The sequence below is a fragment of the Aythya ferina genome, assembly GCF_964211825.1.
Source record: "Aythya ferina genome assembly, chromosome: 7".
Classification (NCBI taxonomy): domain Eukaryota; kingdom Metazoa; phylum Chordata; class Aves; order Anseriformes; family Anatidae; genus Aythya; species Aythya ferina.
This window is the reverse complement of record NC_140302.1, coordinates 32,042,393-32,063,439: the sequence shown is the minus strand read 5'-3', so window position 1 is coordinate 32,063,439 and position 21,047 is coordinate 32,042,393. Positions and strand designations below refer to the sequence as shown.

General features: G+C 43.1%; 1 protein-coding gene and 1 long non-coding RNA gene across 2 annotated transcripts in view; one reads left to right on the top strand and one right to left on the bottom strand.

Annotated features, from left to right (window-relative positions):
• INPP5F (inositol polyphosphate-5-phosphatase F) overlaps positions 1 to 2,522 on the bottom strand; it is a 38,994-nt gene extending 36,472 nt beyond the window's left edge. The window contains exon 1 of the mRNA XM_084526534.1: positions 2,324 to 2,522. Within this exon, the coding sequence (XP_084382660.1) occupies positions 2,324 to 2,420 (97 nt within the window). The 5' untranslated portion in view covers positions 2,421 to 2,522. The remainder of the gene's footprint in view (positions 1 to 2,323) is intronic.
• LOC311440089 lies at positions 69 to 15,172 on the top strand. The gene is made up of 4 exons (XR_014695201.1): positions 69 to 1,700; positions 4,909 to 4,971; positions 7,350 to 7,520; positions 15,042 to 15,172. It is a non-coding gene; the product is annotated as an uncharacterized lncRNA (long non-coding RNA).
• The last annotated feature ends 5,875 nt before the right edge of the window (positions 15,173 to 21,047 follow it).

Genomic DNA, 21,047 nt, shown 5'->3' with positions numbered 1-21,047 from the left:
AGAAGAATTCAGCGCCTTAACGACTTCTGTTCTTTTATATATACACACGCAGATATAAATAAATTACAGCCGTGACAGCAATAAAACCATGCCGTAATCTACATACAACCGCTGGCTGAGAGCAGCTGAGCAGAGCACAAACAGGGCAAGCTACGCGTGAACAAACTCCAGATCAAGATCTGAGGCGAGGTGCTTAGAGCAGGGTTAAACAACGTTTTTCTACCACACTGGAAGAGGCACACTGCGAACATCGAAACCCCAACAACCTGCGATGCCAACAGGATTCAGATTGCCTGCAGGTGACTCAATTACTACTTTCACTTCACAGAAGAAAAACACCAACAGAGAGAGACATCATGTAAACGCAGGCATGACCTCGGCCAGCCCCAGACTTTGTTTACGGCAAATATTTACAAGTTCACTGTTCTGTTGCTGTTTTGTTTTTAATCCAAATTCTCGCCACGATTCAAAGAAGTCTGAAATACAGTTTTCAAGATGAGCAAGTTTCTGAACGCGCCCTTATGGTTGAGGGAGGAGAGTGTTATAAAGCTCAGTTTCAGCTCCTTAGACTTAGACCTGTCATATAAAGCAATGCTTTGCAAGGTTTGCCAGGACTGCCCGTTTCAACCCACGGATGTGTAATGATTTACTCTGCCCCCAAAATTCTGCTCAGAATTAAGTCAAGGCCTCCAAAAACTGGTAGAGACACAGTTAGATCATAGCCTTTCAACAGACTATTCAACATGTCAATGCATACAAGTTATGACTTTGTTTTGTTTTTTTTTAATTCAGCACTGACTCATCACACAGCAATCTATTTACTCACTTCCGCTCAGTGGCCTTGATTATAATTGGTCCGATGTAATAAAACTGTCCAGTTCGGGGATATCCAGCTCTGCCTTCACATACAGAAGAGTTATTGACCCAAGAAAATCAGTCTGCGATCAAAGTGCTCCCTTCTCAGGCTTCCTTTCAGCCTACCCAGCAAGGCATCCCATTTCACCCTACTAGAACCCGTTTTCACTAAGACCATCCAGAGCCACAGAGTTGGAAAAACAAAACCAAAAATCCACTGAAATAGGAAAGAGTGACTAACAAGAACACCAAGCAGGCTAGGAGACTTAACTCTCAGGTTACTTTTCATTACTCAGCGGGTCGTGCACAACAGGCATCGCATTTATTCGGACTGGAAGCACAGAGTCCCATTACAGACCAAGTCCTGCTTAGGAGCACACAGACAGACTGCTGAGCCCTGGCAAAGCCTCCCCGAAGCCGATGGGCTCTGGGAAATCACAGCAGCAGCTGCGTGAAAACAAGTGACTGATGCTTCAAACCCAAGCTTCCAAACAGCTGCCTCCAGAACCAGCCCGCGAGTTTGTGCTTTTGTTACTCCGGGTAGAATATGAGCTTTTATGCCTGTTGTATTTACAATACAGCAAATTTAACACTGAGTTTGTGTGAAAACACGCATTTCCTTGACCAGCTGCACTGCTGTCTCGCGGACCACGAGGTGTTTTGTGAGGTGATTTATCAGCTTAGCGCTGCCAGACCTCCGACCTGGAACCGGGAGCGAGACGTCACGTTACACCCGACGGGCTGCAATATCACCCAAGAGACGCACAGGAACGGCACCAAAAGGACAAAAGCACCGGGACTGAAGCGTGAGGACGCGACACGGGACAGAGCAGGGCGACAAACAGGTCTGTGGATAAACACCTGAGAGCCGCTGCTCACCCGGAGCTCGCCCCAGCCTTTTAAGGCTCACGGAGCGGGCTGTACTCACCCAGAGCTGGTTCTATATGTGTTTAGGGGGCTTTTTTCACCTAACACAAACCCCAGTTTCAGAAAGCTGTAAGTAACAGCTGCGTGATGTGCCACACACCACATACCCTGTGCCACACACCACATACCCAGCTGCTTAGGACACAGCCCCGGCACCCTTCAGCTGTGCTCCTCAAAGAAGCAAGGAAACCCCTCAGGGACCCCCTCTCCCCTCAGAGACCCCCCTCACAGCCCCAGGACCCCCCTCTTCCCTCATGACTCCCCTCAGAGACCCAAAAATCCCCCCCAAGGATCCAAAAATCCCCCCCAGGGACCCAAAAATCCCCCCCAGGGACCCAAAAATCCCCCCCAGGGACCCAAAAATCCCCCCCAGGGACCCAAAACCCCCCTCCCAGACCCCCCTCCCAGCCCCAGGACCCCCCTCTTCCCTCATGACCCCCCTCAGGACCCCCTCGCCGCCCCCCCCCCCTCCCCCCCCTCCCCCCCGGACCCCCCCGCCCGCCATTTCGAGCCGCCCCCCGCCGCTGCCATTTTCCCTCACCGGCCCTCAGCTGCAGGCGGCCGTCCCTGCGGCTGCACCAGAGCGCCCGCTCGCCGCTCTGCAGGATGTAGTGGTCCTGGGCTTGGAACAGCTCCATCCTGCCTCCCTGCCTGCCTGCCTGAGGCCGCGCAGCGCCGGCTGAGGGGCGGGGGAGGCGCGCTCCCGACGCGAAGCGCGGGCACGGCCGCGGGGACGCGCACGGCCCCGCTGCGCGCGCGCTGCCCGCCTCCCCCACCCCGCGCCGCTCCCGCTCCCCCCTCGGGGTCCCGGCGCCGCCCGGGCTCGGGGCGCTCCCTGCGTTCCGGCCGCTGCGCCGCACGTGACCCCGCCCGCTGGCCCCGCCCACCGAGGGCTTAAAGGAGCAGCGCGGGGCCCTCCCCGCCACACAGCCCCTCAGCCCTTGTCGCACCCCACAGCCCCCTCAGCCCCAAGGGGTTCTCCTCCTTCCCTGCTCCCCTCCCAGGAGTTGGGGACCCGCGTTACAAAGCACTTCTCACAAAAAGCGCCCCACCACACGCCCAGCCAGCAGGGCAGGGCTGGGCTCGTTGGCTTCGCTGTGTCCCCAAAAAATAAATTTTGTCCTGAAAATGCAGTCACGTCTCGCCTCAGCAGTTGTGCATGGTACATGAAAAGAGATTTCCTCATCTTGTATTTGTCCACCCTTCTTAATGACTGATTTTCTGAAATTTCACTAGAAGGGTAGGCTTCTATTCTATATAGAATATAGACCCTTTAGAATATAGACCCCTATAGAATATAGACCCTCTATATAAACCCTTTCCAAGGCTTTATATAATTTTAAATTTAAATACATAATTCTGTGTATAGTTTAAGTTTTTTATTTTAAATCTCACATCAGACCTCTGATCTGCGCTGTCATTCCCACATACCTGTAACTAATGCAGGAACCCTATGAAGGGAACTGGACTCTACTCGCAGTGGTAATAGATGCTAGCACCCGCCCGTTTTCCCCAGGGCAGGTATGCAAAGGACACAGGGCGGGTATGCAAAGGACGCCCACCCTTCCTTCCCCTTCTTGGCTGCAGATCCTGACTGAAAATGCTGAGCTTGGTGACTGCCCTGCAGCTCCCAGCATGGCGCTGTCCTGCCACATTCCTACGTGTGGCGTCCATGTCAGGGGCAGATTGCACCAGTCAGGCCAAGCCAGCAGGTATTAGGCAAGAGACGGGTTTAAATGGCTTCTCAGCATTTTCATAAATAGATCTCTTTTGTTTTCTTCTTGATGTTCCCATTTTAATATCTTTATTGATGACTTGGATGAGGGAACTGAGTGCCCCTTCAGTGAGTTTTCAGATGACATCAAGTTAGGAGGAAGTATCCATCTGCTGGAGGATGGAAAGTCCCTGCAGAGGGCCCTGGTCAGGTTGGATCGATGGGCAGAGCCCCAGGGGGTGAGGTTCAACATGGCCAAGTGCCAGGTCCTGCATTTTGGTCACAACAACCCCGTGCAGTGCTACAGTCTTGGGGCAGAGGGGCTGGAAAGCTGAGCAGTGAAAAAGGAGCTGGGGGAGCTGGTCAGTGCTCACCTCAACACGAGACGGCAGTGTGCCCAGGTGGGCAAGGCCAGCGGCACCCTGCTCGTGTCAGGGATGGTGCAGCCAGCAGGGCCGGGGAGGTGATCGCCCCCTGTGCTCTGCGCTGGGTTCAGCTTTGGGCCCCTCACTACAAGGACATCGAGGACCTGGAGAGCATCCAGAGGAGGGCCATGAAGCTGGGAAGAGCCTGGGACACAAGTCCTATGGGGAGAGGCTGAGGGCACTGGGGGTGTTTGGGCTGGAGAAGAGGAGGCTCAGGGCAGACCTCATTGCTCTCTGCAGCTCCCTGAAAGGAAGGTGTGGGGAGCTGGGGTCGGCCTCTTCTCACAGGTAACTGTGACAGGACCAGAGGGAATGGCCTCAGGTTGTGCCAGGGGAGGTTCAGGCTGGAAATGAGGAGCCATTTCTTCTCAGGAAGAGCAGCCAGGCATTGGGACAGGTTCCCCAGGGAGGTGGTGGTGGCACCGTCCCTGGGGGTGTTCAAGGAGAGGTTGGACGTGGTGCTTGGGGATATGGTTTAGTGGGTGACATTGGTGGTAGGGGGGCGGTTGGACCAGAGGATCTTGGAGGGCTTTTACAACCCTAATGATTCTAGGATTCTGTGATAAACACAATGTTGTGTACTGTCAAAGGCCTGTCAAACATACCCAGCAAGGCAGTGAAGGGTTGGATTGTTCCACAGATCTGATATTGAAAGACTTCCTCTTGAGGGCGTATGTTTAAAACTGTGCATTTAAGTAAACACAGGCAATTAAAGCTTCTTCTTAGTATTGCTGTACATGCCCATATCCAAGGGCATGGTACAGCTTTCACATTCACTATGGTGCACCACTTTCCTCTTGTTTCATTAGACTCTAAAAGTACACAGCAAATGAAGCTACGTTATCCTTTGTGTAAGAAGTAGTATTTTGTGTTCACATCTTATTTGCTCTACTGTAATTTTTACAAAGGATTGTTGTTCGGATTAATTGGTCCATGATTCACAGTATTTAGAAGATGTAGATTTATTTTTATTTTATTTTATTTCAGTGTTACACCAATATAAATCCTTGAAGAGGTGTTTTTTTCTGCAAAAAGGAATCTGAAAGCAAGGTAATGAAATCATTTGGTTCTTTGGATAAAAAAAAATGTAGTTAAAGTGCTTATATGTTTAAAGTGTTAATTGTGCTTCTAATAAAATCATTAAAGATTATTCACATCCAGCTTTCTAAACTCGTGCTGTTACACAGCTATTGAACGCACCAGGAAAATGACAAATACAAAATGCTGAAGACAGCATTTTTGTAGAGCTTTGTGAGTTTGAAGTTTCAGAGAGATTTTAAGTATGGAACATGAGTTTTTACAATTAACTAAGTAGTTAATTGTCAATTCCATTTCAACATTTGATTAACAGTTATTGTATACTTATATCCATCCTTGTTAAGCAATCTAATGAATCACTTTGTAATAAACAGACCTTAAGCAGATACTTAAAACTCTTCAGTGTATTTTATTTTGCTTTCATCCTCCATCCCATCAATTTTCTTCGCAGATACCTTGTAAGTCAGAGGGAATTCTGTTGATGCACTGATTCTTCGGACTGTCCTTTGCTGTCTGCAGTGTCAGTATCAAGCACGAGGAGAAATTGTTTCAGAACTAATTTAGTAACATTGCAATCAAATCAGAATGAATGTCATGAAGATGAAGGCTTTTCTTGAAGCTTTCTGAAACAATCTTGATGTTCCAACGGGAATATAAAAAGTAGATCTATGTTTTATGTCACACAAGGAAGACAGGCAGGACGGATCAAGCTCATTAGCTTGTTTGGTTCATCATCGTAGACAGTAGAAAGTTGCTGGGAGGAAGAGATGGGCGTTTTCTAAGCTCCAAAAAAAGATCTAATGGTGGCAAATGTTTGGTATTACTTAAGTCTTTTGCATATACATTTATAAATAAGCCAGCACTGAAAAAAGTCACTCCAAGAAGGATGTGCTAGTAGTTCCTACAATACCTTTAAAAGTATTTTATGGAAAACTACAGAGTAATCCTGTAGGCCAAGAATGTATATCCAGAAGAACAATGTATGTGGTATTCTGTGAAGAAAAAATATTTTTCCATTTGTATCTGAGTATTTTTCTCCTGTAGTTCATGCTGGTTTAAGGCACTATTACAGCTGTTTGCTTCTTTTTTTTTTGTTTCATTTCCCTGGAAAACAACTTCAGCAATAGTTGTCCTAGGTCCTGTCTAGCCTGAGTGGTAAATGACTTAAATAATATTAGCCGAATTGACCTCTGCTTCACACAGCATCCACAGGCCATGGTTCTACAAACACATATAAAACTTCCACTCATCTTTCATTGACCTCAAGAAAATGAAGCCAAGATGCAGAAGTATTAATGTAACACATGGGAAGCAGATAATTTTGGCAGTGGATATAACAACATGCAGTCCTTTTACAAGTGACAGATGTGATCTCTAGTCTCTCCTGACTAGCCTTTTCCCTGGGGCAGCTCTGGTAGCTTGTTTAACAGACATATTTTTCCTCCATATTGCAGTATTAATATCAGTTAATGCTATATTCATGAGAATAAATTTTGAAGTGGGTGTACAGACAACTTTCAATAGAAGATTCTTTACTGCTTGGGAAAAAAAGGCCCAGCATAAACAAAAACAGAAACACATTTTCACTCTCTGGGACTGTTTACAAATTTTGAAACAAAAAAGTTGTATTAATGACGGAAGCTTTCTGATGAAATGCATACATAATAAGGCTTTGGACTCTCTGCAATTGCAGGGCTACCAAAAACATTTGACTTCTGATAAATTTTGCTGCCTAACAAATGGTCTGGATGAGACTGCATGTTCAGCTGTACCAGACAGCATTAGCGACCTGAAATTTCGTTTTGACCTTTCCACAATGCATTAAAGCTAATAAAGCCTCTGCCCTGCAAGTTAAAATAGGCGAAGCAGAGTTTGGAAAGAGTGTCAGGCTCTTAGATTAAAAATACCTCTGTATAAATTAAATGTGAAAGATACTCACTTAAGAATTATTCCAGGGGACAACAGAGAAGATCTGTATTCAGAAGAGATGAGGGCTTTATGTTTCAGTGGGATTCTTCCTTTGCCCCCAAAGCCTCTCTGTTCTTTCCCATGCATTTCCCTTTCTCTCCTCTGCTCACCTTATTTAATAAATATCCTAATTTCTTGACAGTGAAATGTTTTATACAGTGTTAGTTTATCATTACAAAAACAACCTACAGCTGCTGAATATTTCTGGAGAAAAAAAAAAGAAAAAAAAAAAAAAAAGATACTTCCTTAGTAGTTTTCTCTGTCTTATTTTCTTGATCATTCTTTCATTTTTCCAAATTCTTCCTCTCTTTTTCCTTTTTCCTGTTCTCTCCTGTTATCTCTCTCTGTTGCCTGTAGCATCTGCATTCATGGACTAGCTCCTGCCTTAATTTCTTCCCATTCTTTCTTGTCTCACTGAACAGGGGTACTCTAGGGGCGTGAGGCCAGAAGAGCTGTGAGCAGGCCTGGGAGAGAAGAAAAATATTTCTGATGCCTGGACAGTATTGGCCGCTGGACCACACTGACGTTTTTAGATGGTTACCAAATCCTTTCCTGCTGTTAACATCAAGTGAATGGGAGTTTCAAAAGGAAAGGTACATCTCTTTATTTTCTGTTCCTATTCTGGCATCAGCTACAGAAGCTACTGAAACTTGCATCTCAAGGATATCTCAGTAGGAACATGGGCTTCAGGTCCCTTCTTTTCAGTCTGCTATGCATCTCTGTACTGAGGCACCTTTTAAAGTCCTGGGAGAAGGCAATAGGTGGTGAAAAAAAAAACAAGCTCTTCTGGCATTCTGCCGGCAGTCTTTAATCTGACCGATGATTGCCAGGATCTGACATTTTATACTGCTTGAGTGATGCAAGCAGGCAGGGTTTAGGAAGCATTACTGGTTCTGTACAACATTTCTTTAAAAAGAAATACTTCCTTCAAATAGGAAAAATTAGGGTAAGAATTGAGAAAAAAAATGTGTTAAGTACAGCAAAATCTGAACTGAATCAGAGTGCAGAAAGAATGTCATAAACACCAGGCATGAGTTTGTAGTTGCTGATTAGAATTGAAATTAACGTCAAGGAAATAAATAGATAAAAACAATTAGGAAGGGGAGGAAGGCAAGCAGACACAGAAAGACTCTTAGCAACAGACGGATGCAGGCAGCTCTCCCAGCAGAACACCATTGTGCTGTTTCCTTACTTGTAAATGAGAAACATTTATAGTGCAATAAAACCAAGCCTAGCCCAAGAAGAGAAAGGACTGTAAAACTGCAAGTTAAATAAATAGACTGTGCTGGGACGTAGTTTGTGTCTCTAAGTGAAAGTTCCTGCTCTGCAAAGAAAGCTTTTAGCTGCCTAAGAGGAAAGGGTGAGGAGCAGCAAGACCCTGAGGTTTTTCAGGTGCTTTGCTCAGTAGAAACCTTCTGCTGGAGAGATGTCACTCTGTGACCCTGCAAAGAAGCTGGCAAATGACAACTAAAAGAGATTCTTGAGTTTTGCTCTTCTCCTCACTCATTTCCCCGCCTGGTACATGAGCAGGGCAGAGCAGGTGCTTCTGTTAATGAGACCCAGGCAGCAGTAGCTGCAGCATTGCCTGCACTCGCTGTTTCACAGAGAAATGTGTGATGCCTTAAGGAAAAAAGAAATTTGAGAATGGTTTGGGGCCAAGCTTCACTCAGACGGGTGATGAGGCAGATATTTGAGAAATTAACTCTCAGCAGGTAGAAGATCCTCTTTTAGCTGCCAATTTTACACACCTGCCTACATTAAATATTTGTCATCGTCTTCTAGGCAGTGCAAGCAGACACCTTATTCAGTGCCACCATTCCTTCATTTCCTTTTTTTTCAGTTTTTAAATGACAGGAAGAAAGATGCCCTGCCCGCTGCTGTGGACTCCACCCTGTCAGTGAGAGTTGAACTGGACTTGGTATTTGCCACACTGCAATATGCACAGCTACACCAACCAGTATTCAACTCCCTCATATTGAGCAGCACTGTTCCAAAACTGTGTTTTGAAAAGGCTCATTTCTCTCTGACACAACATTTCTCCACTAGCATATTATTCGGATATGTCTGTCGGTTATGCTACACAACACGTGACTGAAGGACATTCAGAAATAAGAAATCTCCTTATTGCACGTTCACAATCAAGACCCAGGCAAGCACTTGATTTTGGAGGATACTGAACAATCAGTCTCGAAAAACATTTACTGTATGCTTGACCTTAGATTTATAAATTAAATTATATTTAATGAGACATTTCTGCCTTTTAAAATGAGCACGGGATTCAGAACTTTCCTGGTTTAAGACTAGGAACCAAATACCTGGGATTTGCTCCCATCTCTTTTCTCTACTTCTGTGCAGTCTGCTCTATCACGTGCTGGACATTTTTCACTGCTGTTTGCAGCAGCAGCTCTGTTCTGTGTGCATTTTCCAGGCAGTTCAGTGCAGTAGTGCAGGGCATAGGGTTGCCGTTAAAATAATTCAGAGCTCCTTGCAGGAATTCAAGGACAGACTTTGCTTTGCCCTTGTTCACCCTTTGATCAGTTGTTTTTTTTTCCCCTTGGGTAGTTTTCTGTTTACATTCAATGTGGTTTCCTTAGATTCACAGCTGGACAGTGTTTTCATAAGCTCGTGAGCCTCAGCTAGTGAGAAAAAAAAGAAAAAAATAATAATAATAAAAAAAAAAAAAAAGGAGAAGGAACTTCACATTTTTGCAATTCATTGACAATAGCTAACAGGAAGGAAATGCACAGGCATTAGTCATGCACTCTCACTCTCAGTGTTACCTGATTGCCCACAGCTTGATTTCAAATTTAAATGTTGATTAATGGGAAGTGATCTGATTTAGCAACAGTCCGGGCCTGCAAGTACAATTGACTGGCTAGGTTGGATAAATACACAGCTCTTCCTGAAATGAATGCCATCAGTTTCAGAAACAACTGTGTAAGAGAACGTGAGGATTTTTATTTATGAATGCCCATGATTAAGAAATGGTGGAATATTTTTGTTTGTTTGGAGAGACTTTCATGCTCTGGTAGCTTCCAGATGAGCATCAGAGAAATCATCTTTGGCAGTCAGTATGCCTAGAACATATTTGAAGCAATCCTGTATTTTATTGTCATATTCAGCTCCTGCCTCCTTTGCTATCAGAGATACCAGCTCACAGGTGCAGTTGGTGGAAGTTTTGTGGTGCGGACATTTACTGCTTTGCTTTGAACTGCCAAGTTGAGCCATCATTAATTTAGCTATCCAACAAGGAATGGAAGTAGTTTTTGCTACCTTATGATGTATATAAGGGATATTCAGTCTAGCAGTTTACAGAACTGTCAAGTTCTGTGATGAAGATAAAAAGCAGTCCTTCAGTGACATCAGCCAGGTCCCTCAGTACTTTGGGATGCACCCCAGCACTTCCCAAAAACTTTGCATGTCAGTTTAAGTAGTCCCTACATTGGTCTTCTTCCTACCACAGGGAGGACTGCTGAACCCAAAGTTAGACAAGGAGGCATGGGAGGCCTTATAGCAGATTAGTAAAAAGAAAATCTGAGGCAAAAAAAAAGGGCCTCAGCCTTTTCTATGTCATCACAAGGTTGCTGATGCCTCCCAGCAATGGGATCACTTTTTTTAGGTCACCTTGATGCCAAAGTAGCTATAGAAGCCGTTCTTCTTCATGCCCCTTGCCAGTTTTAAATCTAGCCATGCTTTGGCCTTCCTATTTCCATCCCAGTGTGCCCAGGCGATGCATCTGTATTCCTCCTTGGTAGTCCATATGCACTTAGGTTTTCCATATGCTCCCTTTTTGCATGTCAGCTTGGTGAGCCCTGTTCAGTCCGGCTGGCCTGCTGTTACGCCTGCTGCTTTTCTTGCAGGTTGATTATTTGCAGACAAGACAGACTGGTTTGCCTCTTTCTGCACCTCAAATGTCTTGAATACAGCGTCCCACTAATACAGGAGTATGAATAATAAATCCACGAGGCTATACTCCTACTATCTTCAATCACATCCATGGTTGAGGGCTTCTACAATACTCAGGTCAGATTCTGTAATTTACCTAATCCTTAATCAGATATTTACTAGCCTGACACGGCAGCTCCCCAGCCGTGGGACGTGGTCAATGAGCTGTGATGCAAGAAGGGCTCGAGCGACTTCCCGACTGAAATGTTTTTGAAATGGCTTCTGTGGATTTTTTATAGGGGTTGTATTAGGCATTAAACAGACAGTCTGAAAGCCTGCTTTGGGAAGGAACCTCCTCAGGAGAGAAGGAACACAGTAGGCTCTTCTGACTGGCAACATAGCAGATAAAAAGAGGTTTGTGACAGCCAACAGTCGGCACCAGAACACTTCAGAGATACCTGTAAAAGTCTTTTTGATATTAAATATTCTGAAAAATGCTTATATGTTGTTTTACAACAGAAAAATACAAAACCACTGGCATGAATGTTACCTTTTGGAAACCAATTGGAAACTTTCTCGAAACCAGGGAAAGCAGCTCACCATAAGAATTTTTGCCAGAATTTATTTTTAACTTTTTTTTTTTTTTTTTTTTTTTTCCACTGGAATAACTTTTTCATATGGCGACTGTAGCTGTTATCTCTACAGGCAGAGAGACTCTGGCATTTCCTCCTTTCCCATGGAAACATCTTATTTGCCAATGGGAACATTTCCATTGACTCCACTGAGCACGTAGGAAAACAATACGATTTTCTGTTCAAAACGTGTGTGTGGTTAACATCTGCAACACGCCGTGTGCCCTATGGGTAATATATTGACTTCCCCGTGTTGCATTTTCTGTTAAGATCAAATCAATGAGACCATTTGCAAAAATAAATGGGAATGCTTTCACTGCCTACAATTACGTTGTTTTATTTTATTCTACAATTACAGATTGCACTTGCAGTCTACCAAGCAAGTGCAATCACACATGGAAAGATTGCTTCTTGTGTCCTTGGTCCACTTTCGTAAGTTAAAATACTATTTGTAGTATACCAAGACCACATTTAATTCTTAGTTTCTCCTAGGTAAATGACTGCCAGTCTTCACCAGCGTTGTAATAAAATCCACAGCTCATTTACACCAGATTCCACTTGTTTTTCCCAATCTGATCACGTCGGCATATTGTTTTTCTGGTAGTTTTGCGTTGTACAGCGTAGACTATTTCAAACACAGAAAATCCTTCACTAAATAGATTATATTTTTTACTGCACAGGCCCAGTTTAGTCTTTTCATTTATTAAAGGCTGATTGAGCATTAATCCCATTTTTCAGAAAGCATCAAAGAAATCCACACAACAGACTCATTTTCCCCAAGTGGGGGCTTTTGCACATTTTTCATACAAGAAACTTTCCTTTCCAGACCTACAGATACCTGTCCTTTTATAAAAGAAATGTTCAGTGTAGGCGTTGTAAAACAGGCTTTCTCACAACCAGGGTGAGGTGAGGTCAGAATTTAGGCTTCTATGGAAATGTTTCAAAGACAATACTGTCTTGCTCGTGCTTCTGTATGTGAAACAATATTGAACTCGGTGTCTTGGAAAATAAATTTTTGCTGACACAATAAAGTTTTGCTCACACTCAGTGTCAGCAAAATAAATTTAATAAAAGACAGGATGGAAACCTGTTAGCACCTCATTGCAGAGAGATTCAGAAAGTAAGATTTTAAAAAAGTCTGACAGCAGATTAGAAGGCTTATTACCCTTTAGAAGAGTTTACCTCCATTTTTACTTTTAAACTTGGGTTGCTTTTTAAGAGCAAAATAGTTCACATAAAAAAAAAAAAAAAAAAAAAAGAGATTTTCCTTTCAGAAAGGATATAAAGAAGGCTTTTAGGATCTCTGGAACATAAAGTTCATTTTTTATCTGATACCATTTAGCCAATTTGAATCAATTTCTTAAGTGGTTTCTTGGAAGTTGCTGTTCCAGAGGAGTGTTTCAGGGTAATATTCGCCTGTGACATTCGCCAGCACTGCTCAGGCCAGCCTAAATAACCATTTCCTCCTTCCCAGCTGTGTGTTTCTATTCCTGTACCATGCCTGCACTGTATAGCCACAAGCATTTGTGCAGCGTATGGTGAACTGAATTCAGGGAACTAAAGCAGCTGCTGAACAACCTCCTAAAATGCTGGTTTTGAAACTGGGCTGCACATAGCAGTAACCAGAGTCATAGTGAACGTACCTGGCCCTTACTGAACAGAAGCGGGTTAATTTTTTAGTCAGGATTTCCCTCATTTGGCACTTCACTATGGGTTGTGAAGCCACGCCAGGTCAGATCGTGTCTGTTTTAGGAATTCGCCGGTGCCCACCGTGCCTCCATCAGCAAGTGGTGCAGTAAGGTAGGAGAGGATTTGGAGAAGAAAACAGCTGGTGCTGAGGATCCTGCTTCTACCCTAAGCACACTGCAGGAGCTTTACCCAAGTCTGGCCCCAGCTTTGTCCTACAGCCCCCTTTGCAACTGCAGCATGCTGGAGGCAGTCCCACAGCACACCTGGTTTTGTTTCAGCTTCAGGGAATCCAGTTCACGTGCTTGTCCATCCTCAGAGCATTAGAGGTGGTGATGAGGATGCCATCCAAAGGAGCCTTTCCACTGACATAATTACATCACTCTCCCAAATGACGTGAGCTGGAACAGTAAGAGCAGCCTTCTGTAAGCCTCCCTGTATCCAAACCAGGTTTGCCAGCACTGCTATGCTGGCTGAAGAGGTGATTATTTTTAACATCACTATTGTAGTTACTCTAGCAGACATAGAGAGCAACAGCAAAACCCTGAGCCTGCCTCATTGCCACACATACCCAGTATTTGTTCTCCAACAGCCCCCATATTTACAGAACCTCAGCGTCCACGTCGAGCTGTATTTACACTGCAGAGAACAGCAGTGTGTGAGAAAGGATTCGGGATGTATGAAGTGCTGAGGGTGACTCTGAGCCCTTTTCCCCTGAGAGCAGAATCTCCAGCTGCTGGGAGATGATTTAGGTCAAAAAACATTGTCAGCTTTTCCTTCATCTGTGCTTTGTGGATAAAAAGGGATGTATAAAATTTGCAGTGCTCAAGCACTTGATGCATAGTTAAGTACCGTGCCAGTAATTACAATTCTTGTGACTCTCAAAGGGCTAAACCAGAAGATTAAAAGAACATTATTTTCCTGAGAGATTAAATGTTCTGTGCTTAAATAGCTAGCATAGATGATCATTGCTATTTACAGGCTAAAAGTGTTTATTGCTGGCTTTGCACTTCTCATGCAATGATATGTAGGTCATTGTAAAACCTGGGGAACGAAGATAGACATGAGACTGAAAAAGAGGGCTGAAAATTGGAAAATACGAATCCTTGTTCTGTTTGTCTACCCCTGGATAAATTACTTGTCTTCCTTTTACAAACACGACTGAAGATAATATTTCTCTACTGTGCAGAGGTGTTAGAGCCCAAGTATACCGATACGTGCAAAATGGTTTTAAAAGAAGTTATGGAAGAGATTACAATCATAATAATTTGCAGATAAGTGAAAGCTCTGTGTTTTATGGAAATAATAAGAGGGGGAAAAATATGTAAGATGGTACCTCAGAGAAATCTGGGAAGTTCTGTATTGTTAGAGTCATTCGTGAAGGGAAATACCAATAAGAAGCCAAGGTAAAATCAGAGCCTCACGTAATGCCTGGTAATTACTAACATGCTTTTCATTTTGTTTGACATTTTAATTATGCTACAACATATATATGTATTTGTGCAATATAGATACTACATATCTATGACAGCCTTATACCCCAATTGTAAGGCTGTGTGTGAGCCATCAGAGAGCTGTAGCACTGTGACTGATAACGTAGCTACACAGATGACTCAGCTTTACCAAAAGATGTTTCTGAGAAAAAACCAAAGCCATTCCTGAAAATTTTTAGATGTCCTAGAAGCTATATATACTTATATATATATATATATAATATTCAATACATATATATATATACACTTATATGTACTGAATTATCTCTTTGGAGGGAAAAAAAGACAAAAAGAATTGCAAGGCACCCTTTTATTTATGAAGGCACCGTAGGCCTGCCACAGAAACTGCAGGAGGAAACAGATTGATCTCTGAGCAGTTATTGAAGGGAAAAAAGACAAGTGTGTGTTGTCATTGCAGGAGGCTACATTTTGTCATCAACCTGGCAGGATCAGGTGAAGACGTGATGGCCTTGGAGTGGTAAGTACAGATCTTTGAAAACTAACAGAGGATGAGTGAGACTCCACAAGGCAGGAAAATTATTTGGGCTTCTAATTTACCAAATGTTTTCCAACGTTTGAAAAATCAACACAAGTATGATTTTTCTCTATATAATATATATAATATATAACATTTTATATGTAATATTTTAATATTATATAATAATTATATATAATAAATATTTATATATTTTATATATAATAAAATATTATAATATTTTAATATTTTATATAATATATAATATGTATATAATATTTTTTTTCTATATATAATGCAGAATCTGCACCACCATCCAAGGGCTTAAAAAAGGGACTCTTGGAGAATTTTAGATCAGTCAGCCTTATTTCTTACATGACAAAAATAGAAAAAATAAAATAAAAAAAATCAAAGTATCTACTCTCAGGTACCTGCAAGACAATAAAGAACAGTTAACATAACAAATTTAAGATTCAATACCCTTTCCTCTTACATGAGTCTAGCAGTCCTGGGTAGATTATCTACAATTTGTAGCATGAAGCATAGCTTCCAGTTGCACAGACTTTCTGCAATTCTCAGTTCCAGATCATGGATTTTGCCGTCTAGCAGCAATTAATTACGGTCCAAGTCCAACTGCTGCCTGATTTTATAAATGGTGTTCCTCATGCTTCCCTGTCCCATGACGGGCATCACCACATCTTGGCAACCCAGCACCTGGGTCTTGCTAATACTGATGGCCTTGTCACCCCATTAATGGGTGGCCCCACAAGCTGTCACCGTAGAGGAGGAGAGAGAAGCAGGGAGGACAGGACATGATCAGACCACTTACACAGTATGGGTGGTTGCCTTATCATTGCCTCTGCTAACCAGGGGTCAGGAGCAGGGGGGACCAGTCACGTTAACTCACAAGTTTGATACTCATCTGTGTTTTTATTGATGGCTCCAATAATGGAATAAGCAGTGTATGTAGTAAATCATCAGGCTAGGAGGGCTTGAAAGCCCACCAGCTATCAGGATTCCGTTATGAGATTACTGTGCCGAGTTGAAGAAATGGTCCCAAATGAAGGAAATGACAGGTAAGTGAAAAATTGTGAAAAGTAATGATCGTGCGTATAAATACAAACTGAGGAACAGCTGGTTAATTGGGAATTCTAGGGTAATCCTAGATCACAAATGGATCAACCAACCAGCAGGAAAAAAAGAAAAAAAATCCAGTTATGCTAAGATGAATACACAGGAGCATTATACATAAGACCTGTGCAATAATCCTTTTGCTCCACTGCTAGTAAGGCTGCAGCAGGGGTACTATATTATTTGATGCCATCATTTTAAGAATTATATGAATTCATTGAAAAAGGCCAAAGGATATTATAAATGTTAGGAGATATATTTTTTGAAGAATTACAGTTCTTTAGGGATGTATGGCAAAGAGGAAAGCCTTCTCTTATCCTCATGTGGAGTTTCCTGTATTTCAGTTTGTGCTCGTAGCCTCCTGTCCTGTCACTGGGTACCACTGTGAAGACTCTGGCCCATCTTCTTTTCTGCCTCTCGTCAGGCACTTAAACACACTGATAATGTCTCCCCCAAGCCATTTTTTTGAGGCCAAACAATCCCAACTCTTAGCTCAGATAATACAAAAAGTAATAATTGCAGGAAGAATGAGTTAGATTAGGCAGAAAGTGAGAGTTTGGATAAATAAGCACAGGAGTAGACTGCTCACCGATATGAGCTGTGCAATATTCACCACTAGTGGGTTTTAGGTACAGGTTGAGCAAGATGGGAATGAGGTAATGTGATCGTTTCCTTTTCACAATTTCATATGATTTGTTGCAACCATGTATGTATATTTTTAATCTTAATCTCTTTACACATCTACACATTTCCTTAGCCTTCCTCACGTCCATTCCATTCTGTCTTTCTTCTCTTGTGCATATATCTATAAAGTACTAGCGGTGCTCTCTGTCAAAGTACACCACCACCACCACAGAACTGCAAGTGGTTAGCCAACAGGAAATTGCAATGTTCATGCTACCTTACCTTCCTCCTTTGCAGCTCTTCTCCCGGCTGGCTTCTGAGTCTTCAGTATGATGGTTTTAGTGTCCTGTCCCCAGCTCAGGTCTTGTGAGGTTATTTAATTTAAACCCGCCTCATTTGTCTATAATGTGCAAATTGAACTTCAGCATCCAGATTCTGCTTAGCAGTGGTATAATTTCTGGCAAATTTCAGGACAATGAGTGCCTCTTTCCCAAGAGTTTTATTTCTTTCTGAGCTGGCTACTCATGCTGTCTTTCTAAGCATCTGTAGTTCAAGCATACTTTAAAACCTTTTCCAAAGTTTACCAAAAAAGAAAAAAGAAAAAAAGAAAAAAAGAAAAAAAAAAAAAAGAATAAGCTGTGTAAAGAAAAAAATTCACATACAGAATGGGAAAAAAAAAAAAAAGACAAAAAGTTGGCATTCCACATTTTCCTGCTCAGCCACGCTTACTCCTTTACAGAACCAATAGCTCTGAATGTGCGGGGGGAAAAAAGAAAAAAAGAGGAAGAGAAAATAAATGTGAGCAAGTCCCCAAATAATTGTTCAACAAAAATGGTTTCAAATGAGGTTTCTGAGCCCAGCTAGTGCATTATGCATGCAATTGTTCTGTTTGGTTGATTTGATTTGCCTCAAGCCCTAATGTTAACTACAGTGAAAAAGATAAGTACAGACTCTGTATTTAAAATTTGCTAACAATCTTAAAATAGATGCTACTACCCTGCTTTTAATCAAACACAGCATCCAGGCAATTGCAATTTAACACCAGAAACACTAAATGTGGTCACAGATTTGATTCTCACTTGGAACATATCATTATCATATGATTTTTTATATCATGTATCTTCAGTTTTGTTTAATTTATTTTGATTCTGCTTATGGAAGGTAAAATAGAAACTGATGCCCTGTCACAGCAGTATAATGCCTGTATTAATGGGATTCAGAAAGGACTGGGAATCAACACCACTGGTTTACCACTCAACACCTACTGATATTGCAAATAATTTACTCTGACACTTGTAAACTGGAATAATAGGTACATTTGTTATTCCTGGGGAATATTTTGGAGTACTTTGACTGGAAAGCACGTTGGAATCATATAATTAAAATACTCGCTAAATACAAATTAGAGCATACGAAGTTGCCTCCTGAGAGGGAAATTCATTGAAAAATAATCACCAGTCATTTAAAAATATTCAGCAGTCTTTGGAAAATAACCACCAGGCATTGCAATAATGGGATGAACTTGTGTAGGCAGTGCTCCATTGTACACAGTCCGTATTTTTGCTCTGTGCTCGAATGTCCTTTGCTTACAGCCCAGCTTAAGAGAAGGCTGTATCACCTATTGTATCCAAAGGTTGGAGCAACCCACAGAGTCAGATGATTTCTGACTTCTTGGCAGCTTTTGTTGCTGATATATATCACTGTGATTGTATGCTTTAAAATAGGATGTGCAAAAACTCCATTTCAGGAAAAAAAAAAAAAAGTGACTTATATGAATCCTGGCCTTGAGCTATAGCATCCTTGGGAAAAAAAAAAAAAAAAAAAAAAAAAAAGACATTGAATAATTTATTGTGGTTTTAATGTCTTGCTCTTTTAAAATAAGATCTTTGGAAATCAAAATGTGGATATAGCAGTTGGGGTTGGAAAGGACCTCTGAAGGTCATGTAGTCCAGCCTTCCACTTGAAGCAGTGCTTTATTAAAAAGCAGAGCTGAAAGTTTGCATTCTGCTAGTCTGCAGAAGCCTCACAGCAAGCACAGCTCCCCCTTGCCTCGTCAGGAAACATTGCTCTGATATAAAGTGCTGGAACTACTTAACACCTGCTTATGTTTCGTAGTTTGAAGGATCGAAGGGTTTCAGTGATGTCTTGCTAATGTATGCTTGTACAAACACCTGTACTGAGCAGAAAATGATGCTTACATGCAATAACAAAGACTAACATAAAGATTACCTGCTCTGATGTGGAAATGCAGACCCCAGTGCCAGTCTCTGTTTCTTGTGCTGCTCTCAGGAAGGGATTTTCGCATGCCATAAAACTGCTAAGTTAGAACTAGAACCTGTATTTCTTAGGGCCACAGTGGACGTGAATGAAATCAAGAAAATTAAGGTGTCTGGTTTCTTTCATAAAAAATTTTTGTTATTAACAGTAGGTACTGTAAAAAGCCGTCAGCAGGTGGGACTGCTGGCACATTTCTGCCGTGTGAGCTACGAGCTAGCTGTTGTGGCACGGAGCGCGTTGAGTCAGGTCATGGCAGTGCTCTCCATCCAGTGCAGTTGGATGGTGATCTGTGAAGGGCCCTTCCAACCAAACTAGCTACCCTACCCTACCCTACCCTACCCTACCCTACCCTACCCTACCCTACCCTACCCTGCTCTACTTCTATTCTGCTTTCCTCTTCTCTTCTCTTCTCTTCTCTTCTCTTCTCTTCTCTTCTCTTCTCTTCTCTTCTCTTCTCTTCTCTTCTCTTCTCTTCTCTTCTCTTCTCTTCTCTTCTCTTCTCTTCTCTTCTCTTCTCTTCTCTTCTCTTCTCTTCTCTTCTCTTCTCTTCTCTTCTCTTCTCTTCTCTTCTCGCTCTTACTCTATTCTACTCTGCTCTACTCTGCTCTACTCTGCTCTTGCTCTTACTCTTACTCTACTCTATTCTATTCTACTCTTACTCTTACTCTATTCTATTCTATTCTATTCTATTCTATTCTATTCTATTCTATTCTATTCTATTCTATTCTATTCTATTCTATTCTATTCTATTCTATTCTATTCTATTCTATTCTATTCTATTCTATATTCCATCCCATCCCATCCCATCCCATCCCATCCCATCCCATCCCATCCTATCCTATCCTATCCTATCCTATCCTATCCTATCCTATCCTATCCTATCCTATCCTATCCTATCCTATCCCATCCCATCCCATCCCACCCTACCCTATCCCACCCCGTCCCGTCCCGTCCCGCTGCTGTTTCCTCGCCCCCCCCGCGGCTCCCCCCGTCCATCCGTGGTTGCGCGTTGCCCTCTGCCGGCCGCCGGCGGCCGCTCGCCTCCCGGTGCGACGTCACGCTGCTGTGACGTCATAGGTGAGGCTGGGACACCGAGAGAAGGCCGAGGGGCGGCTGGAGGGGCGAGGACCCCCTCATCCCCTCCCCATAATGTGCCCAGCTGGAGTCACTGGGCGTAAGCTGGATGTCGTGGCGGCGCCGTAGCAGCACGTTCGTACGGCAAACCTTAAATTACCACATCCTGACATCTTTGGTTTCTCCCACTGACTGGAGTTTGCCATTATCAGAGCAACGTGGAGCACATGAAGCCGGTGGGGAACGCGTTTCTTGGCTCACACCCAAGGAACATCACCTCTTTACATTTCACGCCTGAAAGCTCGGCGTTGCCAAGACCTGGCTGCCGCACGGCACCTGCTGGAATCACGCGCCGAAGCAGCCGTCTGAACCAGCACAAAAGCTGGGCTTTTCTTCCTCTGCCCTTCACAAAATTATATTCGGGATCTGTTCCAACTCCTGGCGACAAAGGCGGCTTCAGCCATGCGGTCCTTGAGACTGAAAATACACCTAAGCACAAAAAAACTCCCTGGCTTTCCTGCCCCCGTGTGAGGGGGGTGTTAGAGGAAAGGGTGCATCAGGAGCGGGTGACTGATGGATCAGTCTCTGTCAGCGGTTGCTGGGGACTTGTGGAGAGTTCCCAGCAGAGAATTTGTGGGAGAAAAGCAAAAACATCACCACACGACACTGGGAGAATGTCACTCTCTGGAGGAAAGACGGTACAAAATTTGTGTTGTCTCAGCTGAGACAGGTGTCTGGAAACACCTAGCTAAGTTACACGTCAGTGCATGTTTTTAAACTGACGGAAGTAAAAAGGCACGGATGATAAAGAAATAAAGTACAGGTTTATCGGAAGAAAGTTCA